Raw genomic sequence first — 19,566 nt, 5'->3', positions numbered from 1 at the left:
ACCTGTTTTAGTGTGTGCCCTTTAAATGCAAATGAGCAGCTGCTGGACGACACAGGGGGCGGAGCTTCATGAGCTCGCGCTCAGTCTGTCAGGACAATTTCATCTCACGGAATGTGATGATAAAGTGTTCATTTCGAGTCGGACAATAATATCTACAGAGTCAGAGTGCTGTATAGAGATGGAACAGGTATAGTTTAGTAGTTTAATTACGGTTATTATAACGTATTTGTCATCTGCTTGTATGTATCCATTATTTATTAATAGCCTACAAGTCTGCTGTCTGAATGATGATCAATTATACTGATGAGTTTAATAAAGTTTATTGTACAACACACAAAAGATGAAGCGTCAGTTTTACTTCAGAAAATCACCGTAAAGAGCTGAGTAAACACAGTAAGTTATTAGAAGTACATAAACGAATTTCGGTAGAGTTGAGGGGGCATTCCTGTGGGCGGAGGTTAGTCAAAAAACGGTTTTAATGACGTCACTAAAGAAGGAAGTAGAGGGGTGTAGTCCAAACGAGCCGTTCGTTGTAGTCAACTTCTGTTAAATAAAATATCTCGCTTGGCATTGAACTTTGAGCTTTATAATTTTACAGATATTATTTATACTCTAACAACAACATTACACACTAACTAAAGTTTGAAACATGGGATCACGAAGAACGGGACCTTTAACTAATGTTAACAAATAAAACCTTTGATTTTAATTACGTTTTAGTAAATGTTCAAATTAACATTACGATTAATAAATTCTGTAGAAGTATTGTTCATTCATGTTAACTAAAGTAGTTAGCTAATATTAACTAATGAAACGTTTTTGATAATATATAGCCTATGTATCATTTTGTTTTTCATGTTTTGTGTGTGTGTGTGTGTGTGTGTGGGGGGGGGGGGGGGGGGTTGGGGGCGCACGTGAAACTGTTGACTATGAATTGTATATAAATTTATGGATTTATGAAAAGGCTGCCTGCATTGTTTAAATATGGTTTACATTATAGTTAAAGTATTGTTTAAATAACAAGTCAGTAGAAACAGACTTTCTTACGAGTAAATACATAAATAAATGAAGCTGCAGAAAAGTTTGTAGTCCTCTCATGTCCGCACTCCGGTCCAGTTAGTGGCAGTAATGCGCCAAAAGGTGCTTTTTCTTGACAACCAAGAAGACGATGACAACAACGCAACCCAGTAAATGACAGGTTACATCTGACTACAAACTTGAAACACATATTTTTACATTCAAACGTCTTTTAAGTCCATAGTAGAAAGACACGAATGAATATTAAATACAATAAAACGCTTGCAATATTACCGTCGTCTCAGACGGATCGACGTTTCCAAACAAGACGAAATATCTCGAGGTGATATGCAACTTTAAAGATGATGTTTATTAAAGAGGAGAGAAAGGACACGTGTGATCCTGAAACCTGCATCATACAAAATGAGCAACAAGGAGGTTTGTATCGATTCTTGATTGTTTTAAAATAAATGTTGACAAAACTCGCTATAGACAGCATCAGATTCAGTGTCTAGTTATAAAAGTCTTAACAGCCACTTAGACAATCAAATATACAGATGAAGCAAATAAATGACAACAAAATGATTTTGTTCAGTTTTCTATTTTCTTATTTGTCCCGTGTTGTCATTTCAGGCCAGATGAAACTGAAAGAGGAAGATCTGAATGAAGTGGACGAGAAACATCTGCATCAGAAAGCTCTTGATTTCCTCTCTGGAGAAAAATCTTTGAGTTGCTCCCAAACAGAAACATTTTTTCCACAAAAAACAGACAAAAAGCCGAATTTCACATGCTCTCTGTGTGGAAAGCGCTGTGCCCATAGAGGCCACCTCAACGATCACATGATAACTCACACTGGAGAGAAGCCGTTCTCATGCCCTCAGTGTGGAAGGAGATTCTCACGCAGAAGAAACCTCAATGATCACATACTAGTTCACAACGAGGAGAAGCCTTTCATCTGTCCTCAGTGTGGGAAGAGTTACAAGCGTAACGAACACTTTAAGAGTCACTTACTGAATCACAATGGAGGCAAGCCCTTCACCTGCTCTCAGTGTGGAAAGAGTTTCAGTTATAAAAGGAGCCTTAATGACCACGTCAAAATCCACACTGGAGAGAGTCTTTACACGTGCCTTCAGTGCGGAAAGAGTTTCGTCAATAACGGACACCTCAAGGAACACACAAAAATCCACACCGGAGAGAGACCTTTCACCTGCCCTCAGTGTGGAAAGCGCTTCATGAGTAAACGAGACGTCACGTGTCACATGAGAATTCACACAGAGGAGAAGCCTTTCAAATGCCATCAGTGCGGGAAGGGTTTTGCATGGGCAAGCTGTCTGAAAATTCACATGCGCCACTCTCACTCTGAAGAAAGGGAGTTTACCTGTGAGTACTGCAGTAAAAGATTCGTTTTGGAGTCGTACCTAAAGAGACACCTGAAAATTCATCAAAACGAGAAACCGTATGTCTGTTCTGTTTGTGGGAAAGGGTTTTTATGGCATTCCTATTTCAAAGCGCACCAGAAAATACACGAGAGTGTGAAAACCCACGTGTGCTCAGAGTGCGGGAGAGCCTTTACTAGAGCCGACTATTTGTTAAAACACCAAAAAGTCCATACGGGAGAGCGACCGTACACGTGCTCATATTGTGGAAAGACTTTCAGTAAGAAAGCAAACCTGAGGGAACATGTACGACTGCACACTGGAGAGAAGCCGTACGCTTGCGCTCAATGTGGAAGCAGTTTCACCTCAGCTAAAGGTCTGAGCTATCACAGAGAAAAGCAGTGTTCTCAAAGCACACCCAGTTCATGTTCTGCTGAAATCAAAAAAGTGTCAGAATATGCCAAAGATTGAGTTTTCTGCCAAAAGATCTGCTGCGTCTAGAACCTTTAGTGGGGAATAATCTGTCATTCAGTCAAATGGTAATGGAAGCAGAATGTTTGTGCATTCAAAAGTCGTTTATCAAAGAAAATGTAAAGATGGACAATTATTGTTATTTTATGGTATATTGCAGGATTGATTATAAATGATTGATTTCTTTAATAAAAATAACTTATCGTGCAGATGATGTGTTTACTGGCGTGAGGGCGGGATCAACCTGTCACTCACATGAGATCGACCATTAGCAAACCACAACCATCCAATCAATTCCGGGTGGACAAAATCAAGACCCGTCCTACATTTTTTCCTGTTCGAGAAGCACGTCACAATAGGGAAGTAAAGACTATCACAACTTCGGTTTCATGCCGACTTTAAAGGTGCTCTAAGTGATGTTGGGTGACGTCACTTCTTGTTGACGTTTAAAGTATTGTCAAACAAAACGGAGGCTGGCTAGACCCTCCCTCCTCCTCATCCGCGCACTAACCCCCCAAACCCCACCCCCAAATCCTTCTTGTCGGTTATTGGCTGGAACACTTTGTCATGTTTCGTGGTGCAGGTTGGCCCAGTTTGTTTTTGTTGCCGTTTGTGGAGCCTGGGCTGTCTACAGAGACGTTTTTTTACAGTGTGTTCAGGGGACAGGCAGCTAGCGGATGGTGAGGAGATGTTTGCTGTATGTGACAAAAAAATGTTTGGCCTAAAAAACGCGTGACATCGCTTAGAGCACCTTTAAGGGAAAAAAATAAAACCAAGGTAGTCAGATTGGGGTCTGAAACACTGACTGTACAGTTTTTATAATGTGTCTATACTTTAAAAGGCCAATATAGCTACCTGGAGGACACTAAAAGTCGTTTTTTTTTTAAAAAATTATGAATTTTATTCCTGGTCAAAAATATATATTATCCATTAAACAAATCAAATTAAAAGACCCAACTGTATTGAAAATAATATACTATGAATATACTATGCATTACAGTGAGATTCTAAAGCATGTAAGAAACCAAAAACCTAAACAAACACGTTTAATATGACTTTCTTTTTCTATACTTTCATTTTATTCCCCTGACTTGATTTTTGTTGTTGTTGTTGTTGTTGTTGTTGTTGTTGTTGTTGTTGTTGTTCTTTTGGTGTTTATTTTTTACGAAGCTAAATATAAATCAATGTAATGTATGTACAAAGTATGATTACTCATACTCTTGGCATGTTACACATATGTATATTTTAATTACTCATTGTGTTTGTCATAAAAACAATAGAATGAAATGTATAGCGTGTCTGGTCCATGCTAACAGGTGGCGGTAACGCGCTAATTTAAGTTTGCGTGCCGCTGTTAAACGAAAGAAAAGAAGAGTGTCTTGCGACTGGAGGGGAGCTGCATATCTCAAGTGTGTGATATGTTACTGTAAAATGATTTTTGTCAAAAAGGAGAATGAGGTAATGTGGGATCTAGGCATAATAAAAAAATTAGAAACAAGCAGGTTGGTGTCCATTCTTAGTTTTTCTTTATTCATTTTTTTGTAATAGCCTACCTAAGCTTCAGTCAGCTCACCAGATGCAGCGTCTGTTGGTATTAGAAGAACAAAACAGATAAAGTAAATGACTTCAACATGCATCCAAACCATCATAATCTCTTCTGGGGTTCAGTTTTATTTCCTTTTATTTTTTTTAGATATCCCAAATGATTTTCATCATTTTAATGTTGTCATTTCAGACCTGATGGAAGAGAAAGGGGAAAGTCGAGATCTGGATGAAGTTAAGGAGAAACATCAGCATCAGAAAGCTAATGCCATAAATAGAGAAAAATCACTGAGTTGCTCCCAAACTGAAAACTATTTCTTACAAAGCAGCACCCAAAGAGCAGAAGTCAAAGGGCCTTACACAAGTGGAAATAATTGTGGAAAAGCTTTTACACATAAAAGCAACCTCACTGAACATAAGATAGTTTACTCTGGAGACAGTCCTTACACATTAAAACGCACCAGAAAAAACATGGGAGTGTAAAAACTCATGTGTGCTGAGAGTGTGCGTGGAAAAGCCTTTAGTAGAGCTGACTATCTGATAAAACACAAAAGAATCCATACTGGAGAACGGCTCATATTGTGGAAAAGGTTTCACACAATCAGGAATCCTGGAAACACATGTAAAACTGCACACCAGAGAGCTGCTCAATGTCACACTAGAAAAAGAGCGTTTTACCTGCCCTCAGTGTGGAAAGAGTTACACACGTAAAAGACAACTAATGAACATATGATAATTCACACTGAAGAAAACCCTCACACGTGTCCTCAATGTGGAAAGACATTTGCGTGAAAAGGAAACCTACATGAGAACTCACACTGGTGAGAGACCTTTCACCTGCCCTCAATGCGGAAAGAGATTCCCACACAAAGGAAATTTTAAGAGGCACATATTAAGTCACAAAGAAGAGAAACGTTTCTTTTGCTCTCAGTGTGGAAAAAGATTCAGATGTAAAGATAATCTTAGTAAACACACATTTATTCACACTGAAGCCGTACACTTGCGCTCAATGCGGAAGCAGTTTCACCTCAGCTCAGAGAAAAGCAGTGTTCTCAAAGCACACCCAATTCATGTTCTGTTTAAATGGAAATTGTGTCCGATGAGCTCAATGACTCGTACTGTGAGTGAATATATAAAAGGAATATGGCCATTTTGGCTATTCTGGAATTGTTTCAGTGTGGGGGCAAATTCAGTCAACTTTGATCATGGGGTCTTTCATTTTTTAAATATTGTTTTATTCTAAATTTGTTTATTGAATAGGCTACAACTGTCTCTTTAAGCAAGGCCAACAATGTCTGTATGCTGATTGTGCATTATATATATATATATATATATATATATATATATAAGTTTTGTCAAAATTATGTGTGATCAATTAATACAAACAGGAAACACCAATACTTATGCTCACATAAAATAGGATTGGAACACAGCAAAACGTGTGGGTTGGCTGACAGCAGATAAAGCCTTTTATCTGCTGTTTTTCGAAGTTAATGTAGAATGTGATAAGTACTAGTATCAGAGTTATCATGAGTGTGGTGTGAGAGTCAGCTGAGAAACAACCATGTCGAGTGAGCAGTGTTGTAAAACGGTTACTTTGAGAAATAAACCATCTTAATATTTTTTTTTTGTTATATATATATATATATATATATATATATATATATATATATATATATATATTGGGACATACTGTTTGTAATTCTGCCTAAATGTACTTGTTGATGTCTAAACCTCTCTTTTCTGTTATTTTAGAAATAATTTGGGTCTGATCATAATTTGGTCACCAAATCCACCAACACAACATTAAAGGTTACTGGAAACTTGCCTCCCTTTATTTCTCACAGAATGGATTTAATGTTACCCAATTTCACTCAGGTGATGTATAGCCCCCTCCATTTTATTTTCTAGAAAATATATTGTTCTGATGTGAACAGCTGCAGAGAAACAGCAGGGTCAGTCCGACAGCACAGCATTAGAGGTTAGCGAAATGTTACCCCTCTATTTCACTAAGACCCATTGGTGATGTCTCTATCCTCTATTTTAGATTCCAATACGACTTTTGTAATATTTAGAAAAGTACTACATAAATGCGTTTTCACGCTTGCATTTTCAGATAAAAATTATTTTGTTTGGACGTTGCTATTAGCGCCCGTTGTGACCAATAATCAACAACAACAAACGATCTGTAGGCTATATGAGAAAGTAGAGGCGGAAAGCCGAGAGGAGAATATATCATATTGTGTTTCTCAGATTTGATCAAGTCGTGTCATCATCACTGAAGAGGAGAACTTCAACTGCAGTGGTGTCTTTGAAAATCATCCGATGAGTTCAATCAAAGAGAGTCCAGTAATGTGCAAGCGGCCAATGCATCAAAGCACACTGACTCTCGGCGATCAGACCAAATCTATTTATTCTACAACACACTCAGAGGTAAGAGCACACTATGAGCGCAATTGAATATTTGTATTATTATTATTGTTGTTGTTGGTTACCATGGATACAACAGTACAAGTTAAGATCATGCCATAGCTACCTGTCAACATTTGGGTACCAAAATACGGGAGTGGGGGTGGTTCAGTTCAACCACATGCGGTTTCATGCCATCTGCATTACACACCCCATCGCCAAATCATAGAAAAAATCAGTTGTTTAGACAGTTGTATTCATCTTAACAATACACAACAAATCAAGAAAAACAGATTTCTAAAATAAGGCCACAAATCTGTGAGTACAGTTTGCAAAACTGAACAGGTGATGTTGTGTAATATTCAGTTACTGTAAGAAACTGTTCCAGCGGGTGGAGTTTACTGGTACTGAATATTACACATCACCTGTGTATAGCCTACTCCATTAACTGGAACAGGTTTTCACTGGAACTGAATATTACATCCAAATATTGTGTAATCAATCCACATATTGTTGTGTAACTTCACCTATTGGAACAGTATTTCACAATTTTTCACAGGAACTGAATATTACAAACAACTATTGTGAAAGAACGATTTACAAAACAACGATTGCGAAAGCGTGCACGGATTATGAATTTGTTCACTGTTACCGTTGTACGTAGTTTTTTTTTTCTTTTCTGTATTGTTAATAAATTTTGCATTCTATTTTGGCTTTCTCGGGTGTCCCTATTTTTGTTGTGTCTCTTTTGAGCCAACCCAGCAAACATTGTTCCGACGGCAACGTCGTGTCCCTGGCCAAAAATAGTCGCGGTATACCGACGTAAACCGGTAAAAATATGTAACAAGGAACATTCCCTAAAAATGCATTCAGATACATTTGTACATGTCTACAGTTATCTGGGGTTGTATGTAGGCTATAATTGTTGTTTTGACTTTTAGCTACGTGTAGTTCGTGTATCGGGTGAGAGGGCATCACCTGGTGACATCTTTGCTTAGTCCATCATGACCCTCTATGAAATCTTTCATAGAGAAATCATGGTTAATACTGCAATAATTAATTTAATTGCCCAAGTAGTTTTTAAGAGGTTGTGAAAACGTCCACTGACGTCCTTTAGCCTACACGTCTAGTCAAGGCTGTGAATAGACGTCCACTCACTGACGTCTTTTACACGTCTAGTCAAGCAAGACAGAAAAAACAAAACAAAACAGGAATTATCTTTATGAAATACACGATTTGTATACAAAGTAAATATACTTACTTTATCTTGTTTAAATAAATTATAATCACAAAGTGCCCAGTGTGGTTAAGTGATTGCAAAGCTGGGAAAATGGGAGTGTTGACACAGGTAGTCTATGTGCTATAGCCTACACATTATTCAGAAGAAGCCATGGTGTATGAAAACGAGGCTGTGAGAGAATTTGCCGTGTTTTCAATGGCATCCGCTGTAAAAAGCTGTATAAAGTTCCTAAATCACTTATAATTTTCCACAGGTCATGTTGTCTAGAGTTTTTTGTGTAGGCCTACTGAAATTTCTTGGAAAGACATTTTTGCTGTGTTTTGTAAGCAGAACAACGCTGGCTTGTTGTTTTTGGCTGCATTTGAGCCAAATTCTGAGCTCAGAGTCCTCGGACAGCATGCCAAATACGCACACTCTCCACTTTATCCAAATTACACGCAGGCCTATTCTATGTGTAAACTCGTGAAGTGAGTTTTATTCATACAAGTCTGCAGAGATACATGTGGCCTTAAGACGGATGACAGAAAATGGCACGGTTAATTTTTTATCACTCATAAAGCCAGCTTTGAATCTAAATTAATAATATTGGTGACAGTAACTAGTTCCAGTTCTGTTTCTTAAAGAGTTTTTCAGGGAGAGGACGCGACGGTCAAGAACTGGTCTTTCTCCCCCGAGATTCACGTTATCCCTCTCAGCATAATAGAAGTGACCTCAGTAACATGCCTGTGACACAACAAGCACAGACACACTCCAGAGATCTACATGGCCCAAAGGACATCGTACCAGTAAGTCTAAAGTGTTTATTCAGACAGAGTGTTTTTGTCTATTTGTAGTGAATCTTGAAAGTAGATGGCAATATTGAACCTACAGAGTATGTAAAAAGGTTTGAATCTGCTTAAAACACATTGTTCAACCGCGCAATGCATCTAATTATTATAAAGGGTGCTGTGTCGTGTATGTGTACAGCATCATGTCCTACACAGAGTGGGGGTACAGAACAGGACACAGAACCGTGATGGTTTTGTGATGAAGGAGGTCACCAACCCCACTGAGGGCACACTGTACCAGACCACATATCAAACAGTGCACTGCTCCACTTCCAGCAGATATCAAACAAATGAATCAAGCGGGCAACCTGTCTCCTGGCACAGGCATAATATTATCACAGGTATGGGGCTTTTAGCGAAACTCATTTCTACAGAAGTGGATGATGTTTGTGTACTGCAGTAGGCAAGCAACTCATAAATGACCACGCAAAGAGCCATATTGCTATTTTTTGGGCAACAGGAGAGGAGAAGGCTGCAGCGGGGCCTGGGCGGACCAGAAGACAGTCTGGGGAGAGCATACTGTGGGCAGCACGGCGCTGGGAGACACATTGCGACTCTTTTCGTTTGTACTGAATCTCACAGCTAAAAAGTCACAACACAACACCAATAAATTCTCAGAATTGGACAAATCATTGTCAAGTCACCTTTATTTTTTATAGCACTTTATATAATAGAAAGAGTTTCAAAGCAGCTTCACATAAACAAGAAAGTATCAGAACTTTCCTGATATGAGACAGTGGAGAACAATAAGAGTTTTTAAACAACGAGGGTGAGTAAATATTTGTAATGCTATATTTTATATTATATCATATTTGGGCTTATTTATATACAATAGAATTTATTAAGATTTTGAATTAGTTTTTATTTTCATTGTGGTTTAAGTTTTAGTAATTGGTATGTGCTTTTGCCACTTTTTTTGTTTCTAGCTTTATCATTTCAGTACTAATAACTTATTCATTAGTTTTTCATCAACTTTTTTAGTTTACAATTAGACTGATTTGGGAAACAGAATTAGTTTTGAATAAGTTTATTGTTGTAATGAACACACTCAAACACAAAATGACAATTAAAAGAACAAGTAGAGAAGACAAACTTAAAACAAGCCAAAGAAATACAAAGAAAAAGAATGAACATATATATATACACACAGCCCAGAAACAGGTGTTGGATTGGGAAGTGGCTAGAGCCTGAGGACAGTAATGAGGTCCACACAGCACTAGTACAGCAGTAAGGGTCTAAAAATCCCCTACACAAATACTCCAGTTCTGTTTTCCAGTGCAATTTTCAGAACAGTGCAGAAATGCATGTTTCCAAGCCATCCAAAGAAGAAAAGGCTGCATTTCAAGACTTCTGATGATGCGTTCTGTGCATCTAATTGGTTAAAGTAAAGTAAATGTTCGGTGGTTGCTTCACTGATTGGAAGAAATTAAGCGGTCTTTACATTTTGCACAGACTTAACATTTACTATGACATGCAAATAATCATAGGTGCGAGACAATGAAAATTTCAGTGTTGAAAAAAAAAAAAATACTTCTGATGGCAAACAAATGTATAATTCGAAATTAGACCTAAAACCAGAAAAAATTACATATGAACCTCAAGAGATTTCAGCATACATTTAAGCTGTTTACTAGATGTTACTTTTCACTATCAGCTCAGCATCTGCAAATGCTTCACGTTGGTCTTCAGAGATTTGACTGTAAGCATGGGGGGAGAGGACCATGTTTAACTCTTAAATTTGTCAGAATTCAACTTTTCACTTGAGCCTTTTCTTTTACTCATTCTTCTTCTCTTTCTGCTTGAGAAGTTTGTTGATCTCTCTCTTCACCATGCCAGCATACTTGGTGATGATGCCATGCTGGTTGAGGCCAGGCAGAAGCAGAAGGAAACTCACTGTTGGTACAAAACAGAAAATGAGTGTACAACCACTAATTGGATGGCCCTGTGAAGGACTAAAGCGGTCTACGCAACTCATCTGTGCCACAGACATTTTAAAATGAAAAAGTAATTTCATTGAATTTTGTGTAGTGTGTCATATTTACACATTTACAAACGATTTTAAACGCAGCAGAAGCGAAAATCTGCTGAAAAAAAAAAATATCTCACAGTTATCGGTGAGAGAGAGAGAGAGACACACGTTTCAGACAGCGCTCAAACACCGAATTGATTTCTCCTTCTCGTTTACTTGCGCTTGAAAGACACATACACACAAAATTACGTCAAAATACCCATTTCCTCAAAGTATTCTCTCGGTTATGTCATAAGTGAACAGTTGAGGAAGAAACCGGATGCGTGTCAGTATATTCGGTCCATCCATGCATTCGGTCTCAGACAACAGCAGGAACATTAGGCTGCTGTCACTTTGTGTCATTAATGGTAATAAAATAAAATAAAAATACAGCTTTAACAAAGATGAACTTATATTTAATTTTTACAGTGAACAAATAGTGTTATCTTACATTTAGGCAGCTTGTAGGATAAGTGTGTCGCGTAAAGTGTGAGTACCAAGCAGCATCTCAAGGTGCTTCCTTGAGAACCAGGCCGAAAAAAGGTATGTGCACCCCTGTATATAGTGCTATTATTTCATAAAGAGTAACACTTTTATAACAAATGATAAATGAGTGCACAAGAATATTTCACCTAATTGGTACAAACAGATTGAATAAATCTTATGTGCAGGGAGGGTAAGAGGCAGCATATTTTTGGATTGGAACTTTGGCTTTCCATGACCTAAATACAATGGCCTCTTTGTCGCACAGCCTAGTCAATCGTTTGCATGAGCTAGGCTTTGATAAAGGACCGTGACTTCTCTACAGTTTGCAGGCTGGTGTGTGTCAGTGCATTGCTCTAATGTAATACGACAGCCTTTCAACACAGGGGATTTTCTTCCATGTGGTTTGCTTAATTTTTAGCCCAGATAAACAGAATACGTACCGATCAGGTAAGTAAGGAAGAGGTTATGCACTTGTTGTCCGATCCAGGCCACAGCCACAAGACTGCTGATCACAGAGAGGAAATACTGTAGAGAAGTACAACAAATGCGTTACATGGAGTACACTGAGAAGGAGCCTATTTTCTGAAGAAGTTAAAACAATATTACAGAAATGCTACAAAGTTTTCACTTGCACAAACAACTTGTGTGAGCAACATCTGACAACCAATCAATACATTTGTGTAATATCAAATGTAAGCCTTAGTTAAGGTTTCTGAGAGAAATCTTTTATGGTCACCAACGCTGAACTTATTTGCAAATATAGAGTTAAAAACAGCAATACTGTGAAATATTATAATTTAACCTGTTCTAAATTTTAGTATATTTTAAAATGTAATTTATTCATGTGATGGCAAAGCAGTCTCCATTACTCCAGTCTGAAAACCATGATAGATGTTTTTTTTTTTTTCTCAGTATTCTTTGATGAACAAAATTCACAAGAACAGCATTAATTTCAAATAGAAATGTTTTGTAACATTATAAATGTCTTTATGGTCCCAAATTGATCATTTTAATGCATCCTTACTAAATAAATGTATTAATCCCTTCTCCCAGAAACACTCTTACTGACCCCAAATGTATATATTTGAATGCTCAAGAACTGTTAATGTGTTAAGAATTATATTCTGATTGTTACTGACTAATAAATGAATCAGGGCTGCTGTTTGTATTTATGTTTCTGACTTCCATAATCATTATTAATGCATGCTTGCTTGTGCAAATGTCTGTTGTATTTGCAAGACACAATAATACTGAATATCGACTGTGCCCTTAAATATGTTCTCCTAACGGCACCAAGTGCTCTTTAATTATGTATGGGTAGAGCCATGCACTCAGGCTCATGTTTGTTTGTTCTTACTGCTGGGTAACAGGGTGAAAGCCAAATTAGTGGTGTGAAATGGTGGTTTACAGTGTGAAATGCTTATGAGTCACTAGTGAGTTCTAACAGAGACATGAAACAAGGAAGATGTTGTTCAACAAGTCAAAGGAGCGTACCATTTTTGGCTTTTCTTCCTTCAGGGCAAACAGACGTTTCCACCAGCCAAGCACACGGCGCTGAGTTTTCACAAGGTTCCCACAGATTTCATGGAAACGCTGCTGCTGTTCTGTGGTCCTGTGCAGGAACAAAACAACACTCCTCAAAAAACATACATGATAAACAATATCTTAATTCTTCAATGAACGCGCCTTTATGGGTAATACACGCATCCAGTGATGAGGAAATCTGCTTCCATTTCTGCTTGGCCAATGCATTTTATTTCTGGGCATAAACATGACCATATTGAAGACTTAAAACTTAGAGCCACAGGAAGCTGCCAGACACTAAAATAAACACCAGGGCTCTGATCTCACATTGCAAGACCTCTCACTGCAGAGAGAACAGGCGGAATCAGCACAGTGAAGATCTGCTGAGTCAAACCAACACTGCCTGACACTGGATACTCGACAGCAACTGCAACTTGTCAATCAAAGACACCAGAGACCCAGGGTCCTGAACTAGAGCAAGGGAAGTTGCCAGGTGTGACAGACTAAAATGGAATCAGAGGATGCAAGAACATACATGCTGTGCAAATACCTGCATGTGTTCTCAGGGGATCTGAAGTTTTTGCCGTTTATTACATGGAGAAATAAACACTTGAGTTCTAAAGAGAAACATGTTATTTGATATTAACCTTGCTATTAGATGAAGGGATTGCGATGTGAGCCTGTGGTTAAGAGCGGGGCTTGTTGTCCATTCACTCACCATTTGTTAGAACCAAAGACACGGGGGGCAAGAGTGGGCACCAGGTAATCAGCCAGGCACAGGATCATGACACTGCAGGACAGACCAGTAAGCACAGAGGGGTCCAAGTAGTAGATCAGCCTGCCAACGAAGAGAGAGGAAACTAAACTCTTGCATTTATTTCATGATTTGATGACTGTACACAAATAACCACAACAGAAAACACAGAGTGACACACGATTGCTTGAAAGTAAAAGGGGGAAGGGGGAAGGGAAAGGGCATCACTATTTAGAACTTTCTAATTCTCTTAACTGTTGTGGCATGCTACACTTAAAAAAAAAAAAAAAAAAAAAGTAAAAAAAGCAAACATGCAAAATATCAGCTTAAAGTTAAAGCTTAAACAGGTTAAATTTTAAAGCTAAAGAGTGTAATTGTTTATTTGCTTTCCGAGACTGTTGGCCTGTGTTTTAGTGGTGGGTGATTCTTTCAGCAGGTTACATGGTTGAGCCAGTAGGTAGAGACCAGTGAAAAGACTTAATCAGTGATTCTATGACTCACTCAAATTCATTCAGCAACAAAATAATTGACTGGCTGCATCTGAAATCACATACTTCCCTTCTATATAGCAAGCAAACAGGAGTAAATCAACAACTACTAAATGAATATCATGAATGATAAAGGAATTAAGTGCATAAGATGCATAAAATACAAGTGATAAAGGCGGGTGCGGCTATGACAGTTATATTACCTTATGGAAAGATAAAACTAATAAAGGCAAAGACCACTGACCTATATGACTGGATTGCTCATGACATTATAAAAAGTGAACCCACTGCGCCACCATATTGGTAATCCCTCGTACTCCCTCACATTCTACTGAATAATGAGAAAACATTACCTAACTCAGCGTTTTAATATCTTAAGTCTCCCTGTACATTCTTACAAAGCAAACATCCTAAACATTTAAATGGTTATTTGTTTAAAGTCAGGAAATTCCCCCACTTATTTAAAGTTACATTCATCTTCATTATAAAAGCAAATATCAGATCAGATGGCCGACAAGACACCTTAGCATATATATTACATTATGTCAAAATGATTCTTCTGAAATGAATACAGATTTACGATTGTAAGTCAAGAAATAATATACATGCTTCAAACTTATTCAGAGAAATAATGCTGACTGCGTATGGATTTAAAGACATGAAGCTTTATTTCCAAACATACTGTCGCTCCAAGCAAGATGATGCATGGTAAACCTTGGATTTTTAATACAACATTGTAATAGGGGCTCGTATGCAGTATAACATTTATTGTATATTCGAATAAATTTCTGCTAATAATCCCAGATATACGTTCATGCGTAATATGTTCGGCATAATTATGTACAAGAAATCCATTTTGTGTTGGCTCAGTTGTCAGCGTGCAGTAGACACCCATCTCAACAATTTCTATATACCACTTAAAGACCACCATAAACATAGCAGATAATGTCCAAAACAATTAATTTACATACAAATCATTGGGACAGGATTAGTTCTTAGCATATATATCATACATATATGCTAGGAGCTAATCCTGTCCCAATGATTGTGACAACGAGTGTCTTTTGAAACGGTACATTTATCCCTTTCCGATGAGGAGAAGATCGTAATTTGGCTCTTCTCCATTCCAGTGCTGCGATTGGCTGCTGGCATCCGAGGGGGCACACAAAGTGTGGCCCACCCTTCTTTCCCCATGAAACTCATTAGCATGGTCTAACACACAGTTAGACTAATCTCTTTAAAGTTTTATCAATGCATTTCTCGCTTTCCAAACCAGCACCAGATTACCTTTGGCAATGTTCTAAACAAATAGAGTCAAAGCATGATGGGAAGAGGTTGAACTGTCATATAGGCATTCATTTGTACATTAAAGGTCCCATGACATGAAATTTTCACTTTCTGGCTTCTTACACGTAGAATGTGGCTGTAACATTAGGGATTGGTCTCAAGATGAGTGCAGTGCAGAAACTGCATGTGAACCAATGAGAAGTCCGGTCTTTCCCACGCTTGAGGAGTCTGTCAATTTCGATTAATCGTGCAGAGCCCTATTTCCGACTACATAGGAGACGAAAAACAGTCCATGAAAAGTATAGTAAGTCTGAATTCACTGTATTTTTAAAACAATAGGCAAACAGTACTCAGATGACTTAGGTTACTACTTCTAACAAGATTCTAAAGTCTGCATCCAATGGACACTTTACCATCTCACAAGGCCACGGGAGAGGACTTGAAAATGGCAGTGAAATGATGCAACTGACTCTGGTAGGTCACATGACAATGACAACATGAAAAATGAAGTACGTCCGGAAAAAAGTGTTACGACACTCGCATAGGAACTGATGAATGTGGAAGTAACATGTTGTGGGGCAACCAATAGTTTCAAACACTGAATAGTTCCAGCATTGAACCCCATTAATGTCAGTGTTTCTCAAGCACACACACACACACACACACACACACACACACACACACACACACACACACACACACACAGACAGGTAAGTTGAAGAAATTACTGCATTGTTTGACAATTTAACACCTCTCAGGAATCTAGCCAGTAGTATTTCATGTAGCGTTAAACATTTGACATTAACGAGTGCTGTTAGACTGCTGAGACAGAGCAGCCTAAAACTTTAACTTTTAAAACCTAAAACAACACTAAAATGATAAGATAAGAAAAAAATATTAATTCTACTACTTTTATAAATAGCACAAAATCACAATTGGCTCTGGTCTGAGGGAGCAGGCACCAAGAATTGCTGCAAATATAGTGAAACTGCGGTCTATCCTGCTTAAACACATCCAAAGAGATTAAATGTTTGGAGTTGTTTTGAACTATTGAGCTCCGTGAACCACGTAGCCACAAAATCAAAGCATGTCGCAACTCTGTTTTTCAACGGCTCTGGTCTGGATTACATTTATACCCCAATCAGAGAGTATGCAATTTCAGACACAGCCACTGTCTTTACAAGCGAGTCAGTGAATCATTTACTCAAATGATTAGTTCAAATATACCAATTCATTCATCAACACCACTGTGTGTTGCAAGGAAATGTGCAACGGTTAATTTGGCTGTGGCTTCCTTTGGAAATACAAAAATAGACAATGCAATTGGCAATATTTTTTTTTATTTAAAATATTATTCTAAAATTACTCAAAACTTGTTTATTGCACAATTGTATAAAAGCAATAATTACACTGGTAATCGTGATTTTGTTCTGAATATCAGATAGATTGCAATATATAGGCAAATACTTTATTTACAGAAAGACAGTGCACTCTTATAAATAAGAGAAAGTGCAATGTGCAATATTGCAGAGTAAGTCCCGCCTTCTAAAGAAAAGAGCCAATCGTTGATTAGTGAAGTCATAGCAGCTGCCTTTAAAAGCTCCGGTTTCTATAGAAACAGTCAGTGCTCTGAGATGCACGCTTAGGACTGCGCATGAGCTTGGTCCAGCCCTTTTTTTTGTTTTGTCATGATATGAATGTTTAGACAATTGTCAGATTTCTTTGGTGATTTCAAATATGAAATTTAATTGTAAGCTTGAACAGTTTTGGAGAATTTAATGTTTCCTCATTCACAGAGATAGGCCCTGTCCCAAATGGCACACTTCATATGCACTTTCGGTCTTGTGGACTTACAATGGCTGCTGCGTGAGCATGTCTGTTAAGTCTATGAGACCATAGGGTGTCCCATTTGTCACTTTAGGTTTCAGAAGGGTGCTCGCGAGTGCCCCCTTTGCGGTTGATATGCGCGCCCTCGATGCACACTTCTGCCGAGCCCGCACTGATGCGAGCTCCACAGCAGACTTCTTCCTGACAGTCAAAGCGGCGTTACGTCACGAAAGTGCAGACTCGTAGGAAGACCGCGAGTGCTCAGGGTGCCATTTGGGACCGGGCCATAGAAGCTGCACTTGCATGCCCGAGAGGCATTTCAAAGATGGCCACCGAGGGAAATGACTTGTCTTAAAGGGACTTTGATATAAGTTAAGAATGCATAACAACCCATATATATCTGAGGCACAAGATAGAAAGTGATGATTGTAAAAATCATTAAATACTTTAAGGACTTCTAGTGTGTGACCTTCTCTGATTAATTTAAGTGAAAGATTAGGCCTTAAGTCAAGAAGTAGAACTAATGCACACTATGAACCGCAGACTCACGTGAATAGGATTGTGGTGGCGGCCACTAATGCTGCAGGGTACCACGGCTTCTCCCAGCGCAGGAACTGATCTCCAGCCAGGATGACCTCTCCCCATCCTTGCAGCTGCTCTTCCAGCTGACTGGTCTCCTGAGCCTAGAGAAATGCCTCTAGTCAATATTACTGTTTAAACAATGAGTTCTCTTCTGTCATGTGACATGGCATTATCGGGATTGTTTTAAAAAGGGAGTGCCATGAAGTCTTGGGATGGGCACATCCAGCTGGAATGTTAACATATATGCAAACAAAAAATAGTCACTTATGAGAGATAAATGAAATGGTAAATGTATATAAAAACAAAAAAGGAGCACGTGTTTTTTTTTAAGACAGGGACTGTGAAATGTTCCGTTTAAACCAGCAGGTAAAGTTTAAATGGTCACTTCCTCTCTGTGATATATTACTTAAAAATAGAAGTTAGTGTAATTTTTTTTAATGTATTTTAAAAGGCTAAAGCATAAACTTCAACCAGAGTTCTTGGTGGCTTTACAACTAACGTTAACTGTTAATCTTGAAACCATTTAGACACGCATGTGGATAATTTCGTCTCGCTTATCTAAGCTCCTTGCTTTCTAACGTTACAGGTAACTTAACGTTAACGTCACAACTTAAAAATATCCATCAGTTAATATATTAAACGTATAAATCCAAGATTTGTGTGAGAAAACCATTTAGTAAGATGCTAGATATAGAGTGATCCTTCTTGTTAGCACTGAATTAACGTTAGCTTGCTAACATCTTATCGCGCACTTCATTTCCGTGGCGTATTTAGAGAACGATTATTCGCTGCGTTAGCACGTCTAAAAAATTACAAATAAGAGACAGATTAAGCTTTATGGTACCCTGTCGCGTACCTTTATAATCTGGTTAAAATGGTGTCAGCAGTGACTGTTAGATGTCCGCGTAGCATATTGCTAAAAAGATTACCACGATAGGAAAGGTTTCGACAGCAGGCGAACTGCTTGTAAGAAGGAACATTAACAGCCCACTTACCAACAGATTTGCACTTTTATTATCGCCCTCAGCCATGGTTTATTGTGGGGAATTTCAGAATCTGTATTCCTCGGAGAGAACGATTATATATTAACCCGCTTCCCCTCTACTGCCGCAGTCTGTCAACCGACCGTTATTTTCAGGATGTTTTTATCTGAAACTCGGAATACAAGGAGTCATGGGAAATGTAGTTCACATTAAAAACAAAATGGCAATGGTACAAAATGGGACTTAAGCTTAAGAACAAATTATCAACGAAAGGTGCTTTAAATCTGCTGATCGTCAATTAGTTGTTGAAAAACAATCGGTAACTGTAAAATGTAACCTGCCAAATTAAATGGTGTAAGACCAAATGTTATTTTTTAAATTACTGATAAAATTACATTTCCCCCGAACTGTAGTTACACAGCTGAGCTGGACAAACTAAAATCTGTTTTGGGGAATGGGGGAAATCATGCTTCAACTAGGGTTGGACTCAAAAACATAAGACAGAGCTAAATATTAGTTTTGGTAAATAGGTACAATCTTCAATACAATTGAATACCAATGCTATTAATGCTACTGTTTGGGGTCAGTAAGATTGTTTTTAAGTCTATTGTGCTCACCAAAGCTACATTTACTTGATTAAAAGTACAAAAATAAAGTGTAAATATACATACACCACCAGTATATGAATAAACAAATATTCAGTCACATTTTCAGTTTAATGTATTTGCTGTATAACAATTATCTT

At 38.1% G+C, this 19,566-nt stretch overlaps 3 protein-coding genes across 3 annotated transcripts; 2 read left to right on the top strand and 1 right to left on the bottom strand.

The window, feature by feature from the left end:
* Nucleotides 1–1,152: 1,152 nt before the first annotated feature.
* On the top strand, nucleotides 1,153–4,342 carry LOC308690082 (uncharacterized protein). The gene is made up of 2 exons (XM_081364349.1): nucleotides 1,153–1,455; nucleotides 1,651–4,342. Exons 1-2 carry the CDS (start codon nucleotides 1,380–1,382, stop codon nucleotides 2,862–2,864), a joined length of 1,290 nt encoding a protein of 429 aa, XP_081220475.1. The 5' UTR covers nucleotides 1,153–1,379; the 3' UTR covers nucleotides 2,865–4,342.
* Nucleotides 4,343–5,926: 1,584 nt separating this feature from the next.
* On the top strand, nucleotides 5,927–9,508 carry LOC308691315 (uncharacterized protein). Its single transcript, XM_081366390.1, has 5 exons — nucleotides 5,927–5,977; nucleotides 6,162–6,839; nucleotides 8,679–8,840; nucleotides 9,022–9,223; nucleotides 9,343–9,508. Exons 2-5 carry the CDS (start codon nucleotides 6,732–6,734, stop codon nucleotides 9,453–9,455), a joined length of 585 nt encoding a protein of 194 aa, XP_081222516.1. The 5' UTR covers nucleotides 5,927–5,977; nucleotides 6,162–6,731; the 3' UTR covers nucleotides 9,456–9,508.
* Nucleotides 9,509–9,893: 385 nt separating this feature from the next.
* arl6ip1 (ARL6 interacting reticulophagy regulator 1) lies at nucleotides 9,894–19,037 on the bottom strand. Its single transcript, XM_081366379.1, has 6 exons — nucleotides 18,834–19,037; nucleotides 17,806–17,939; nucleotides 13,619–13,738; nucleotides 12,871–12,988; nucleotides 11,817–11,901; nucleotides 9,894–10,775 (listed from the first exon to the last, which is right to left on the bottom strand). The coding sequence occupies exons 1-6, from the start codon at nucleotides 18,867–18,869 to the stop codon at nucleotides 10,657–10,659; spliced, it is 612 nt and encodes a 203-aa protein (XP_081222505.1). The 5' UTR covers nucleotides 18,870–19,037; the 3' UTR covers nucleotides 9,894–10,656.
* Between the last annotated feature and the right edge of the window lie 529 nt (nucleotides 19,038–19,566).

The sequence above is a fragment of the Scardinius erythrophthalmus genome, assembly GCF_964197995.2.
Source record: "Scardinius erythrophthalmus genome assembly, chromosome: 1".
NCBI lineage: Eukaryota > Metazoa > Chordata > Actinopteri > Cypriniformes > Leuciscidae > Scardinius > Scardinius erythrophthalmus.
This window is presented reverse-complemented; position numbering and strand designations above follow the sequence as displayed.

Bases quoted from the DNA above. Each gene is read 5' to 3' on its own strand.
- arl6ip1 (XM_081366379.1), bottom strand. From the start codon at position 18,869: ATGGCTGAGGGCGATAATAAAAGTGCAAATCTGTTG. The intron at 13,739-17,805 runs GTGAGTCTGCGG...CTTCGTTGGCAG, and splicing joins GCCACCACAATCCTATTCAC to GCTGATCTACTACTTGGACC. The intron at 12,989-13,618 runs GTGAGTGAATGG...GTTCCTGCACAG, and splicing joins GTCTTTGGTTCTAACAAATG to GACCACAGAACAGCAGCAGC.
- LOC308690082 (XM_081364349.1), top strand. From the start codon at position 1,380: ATGATGTTTATTAAAGAGGAGAGAAAGGACACGTGTGATCCTGAAACC. The intron at 1,456-1,650 runs GTTTGTATCGAT...TTGTCATTTCAG, and splicing joins ACAAAATGAGCAACAAGGAG to GCCAGATGAAACTGAAAGAG.
- LOC308691315 (XM_081366390.1), top strand. From the start codon at position 6,732: ATGAGTTCAATCAAAGAGAGTCCAGTAATGTGCAAGCGGCCAATGCAT. The intron at 8,841-9,021 runs GTAAGTCTAAAG...GTATGTGTACAG, and splicing joins GCCCAAAGGACATCGTACCA to CATCATGTCCTACACAGAGT. The intron at 9,224-9,342 runs GTATGGGGCTTT...TTTGGGCAACAG, and splicing joins CAGGCATAATATTATCACAG to GAGAGGAGAAGGCTGCAGCG.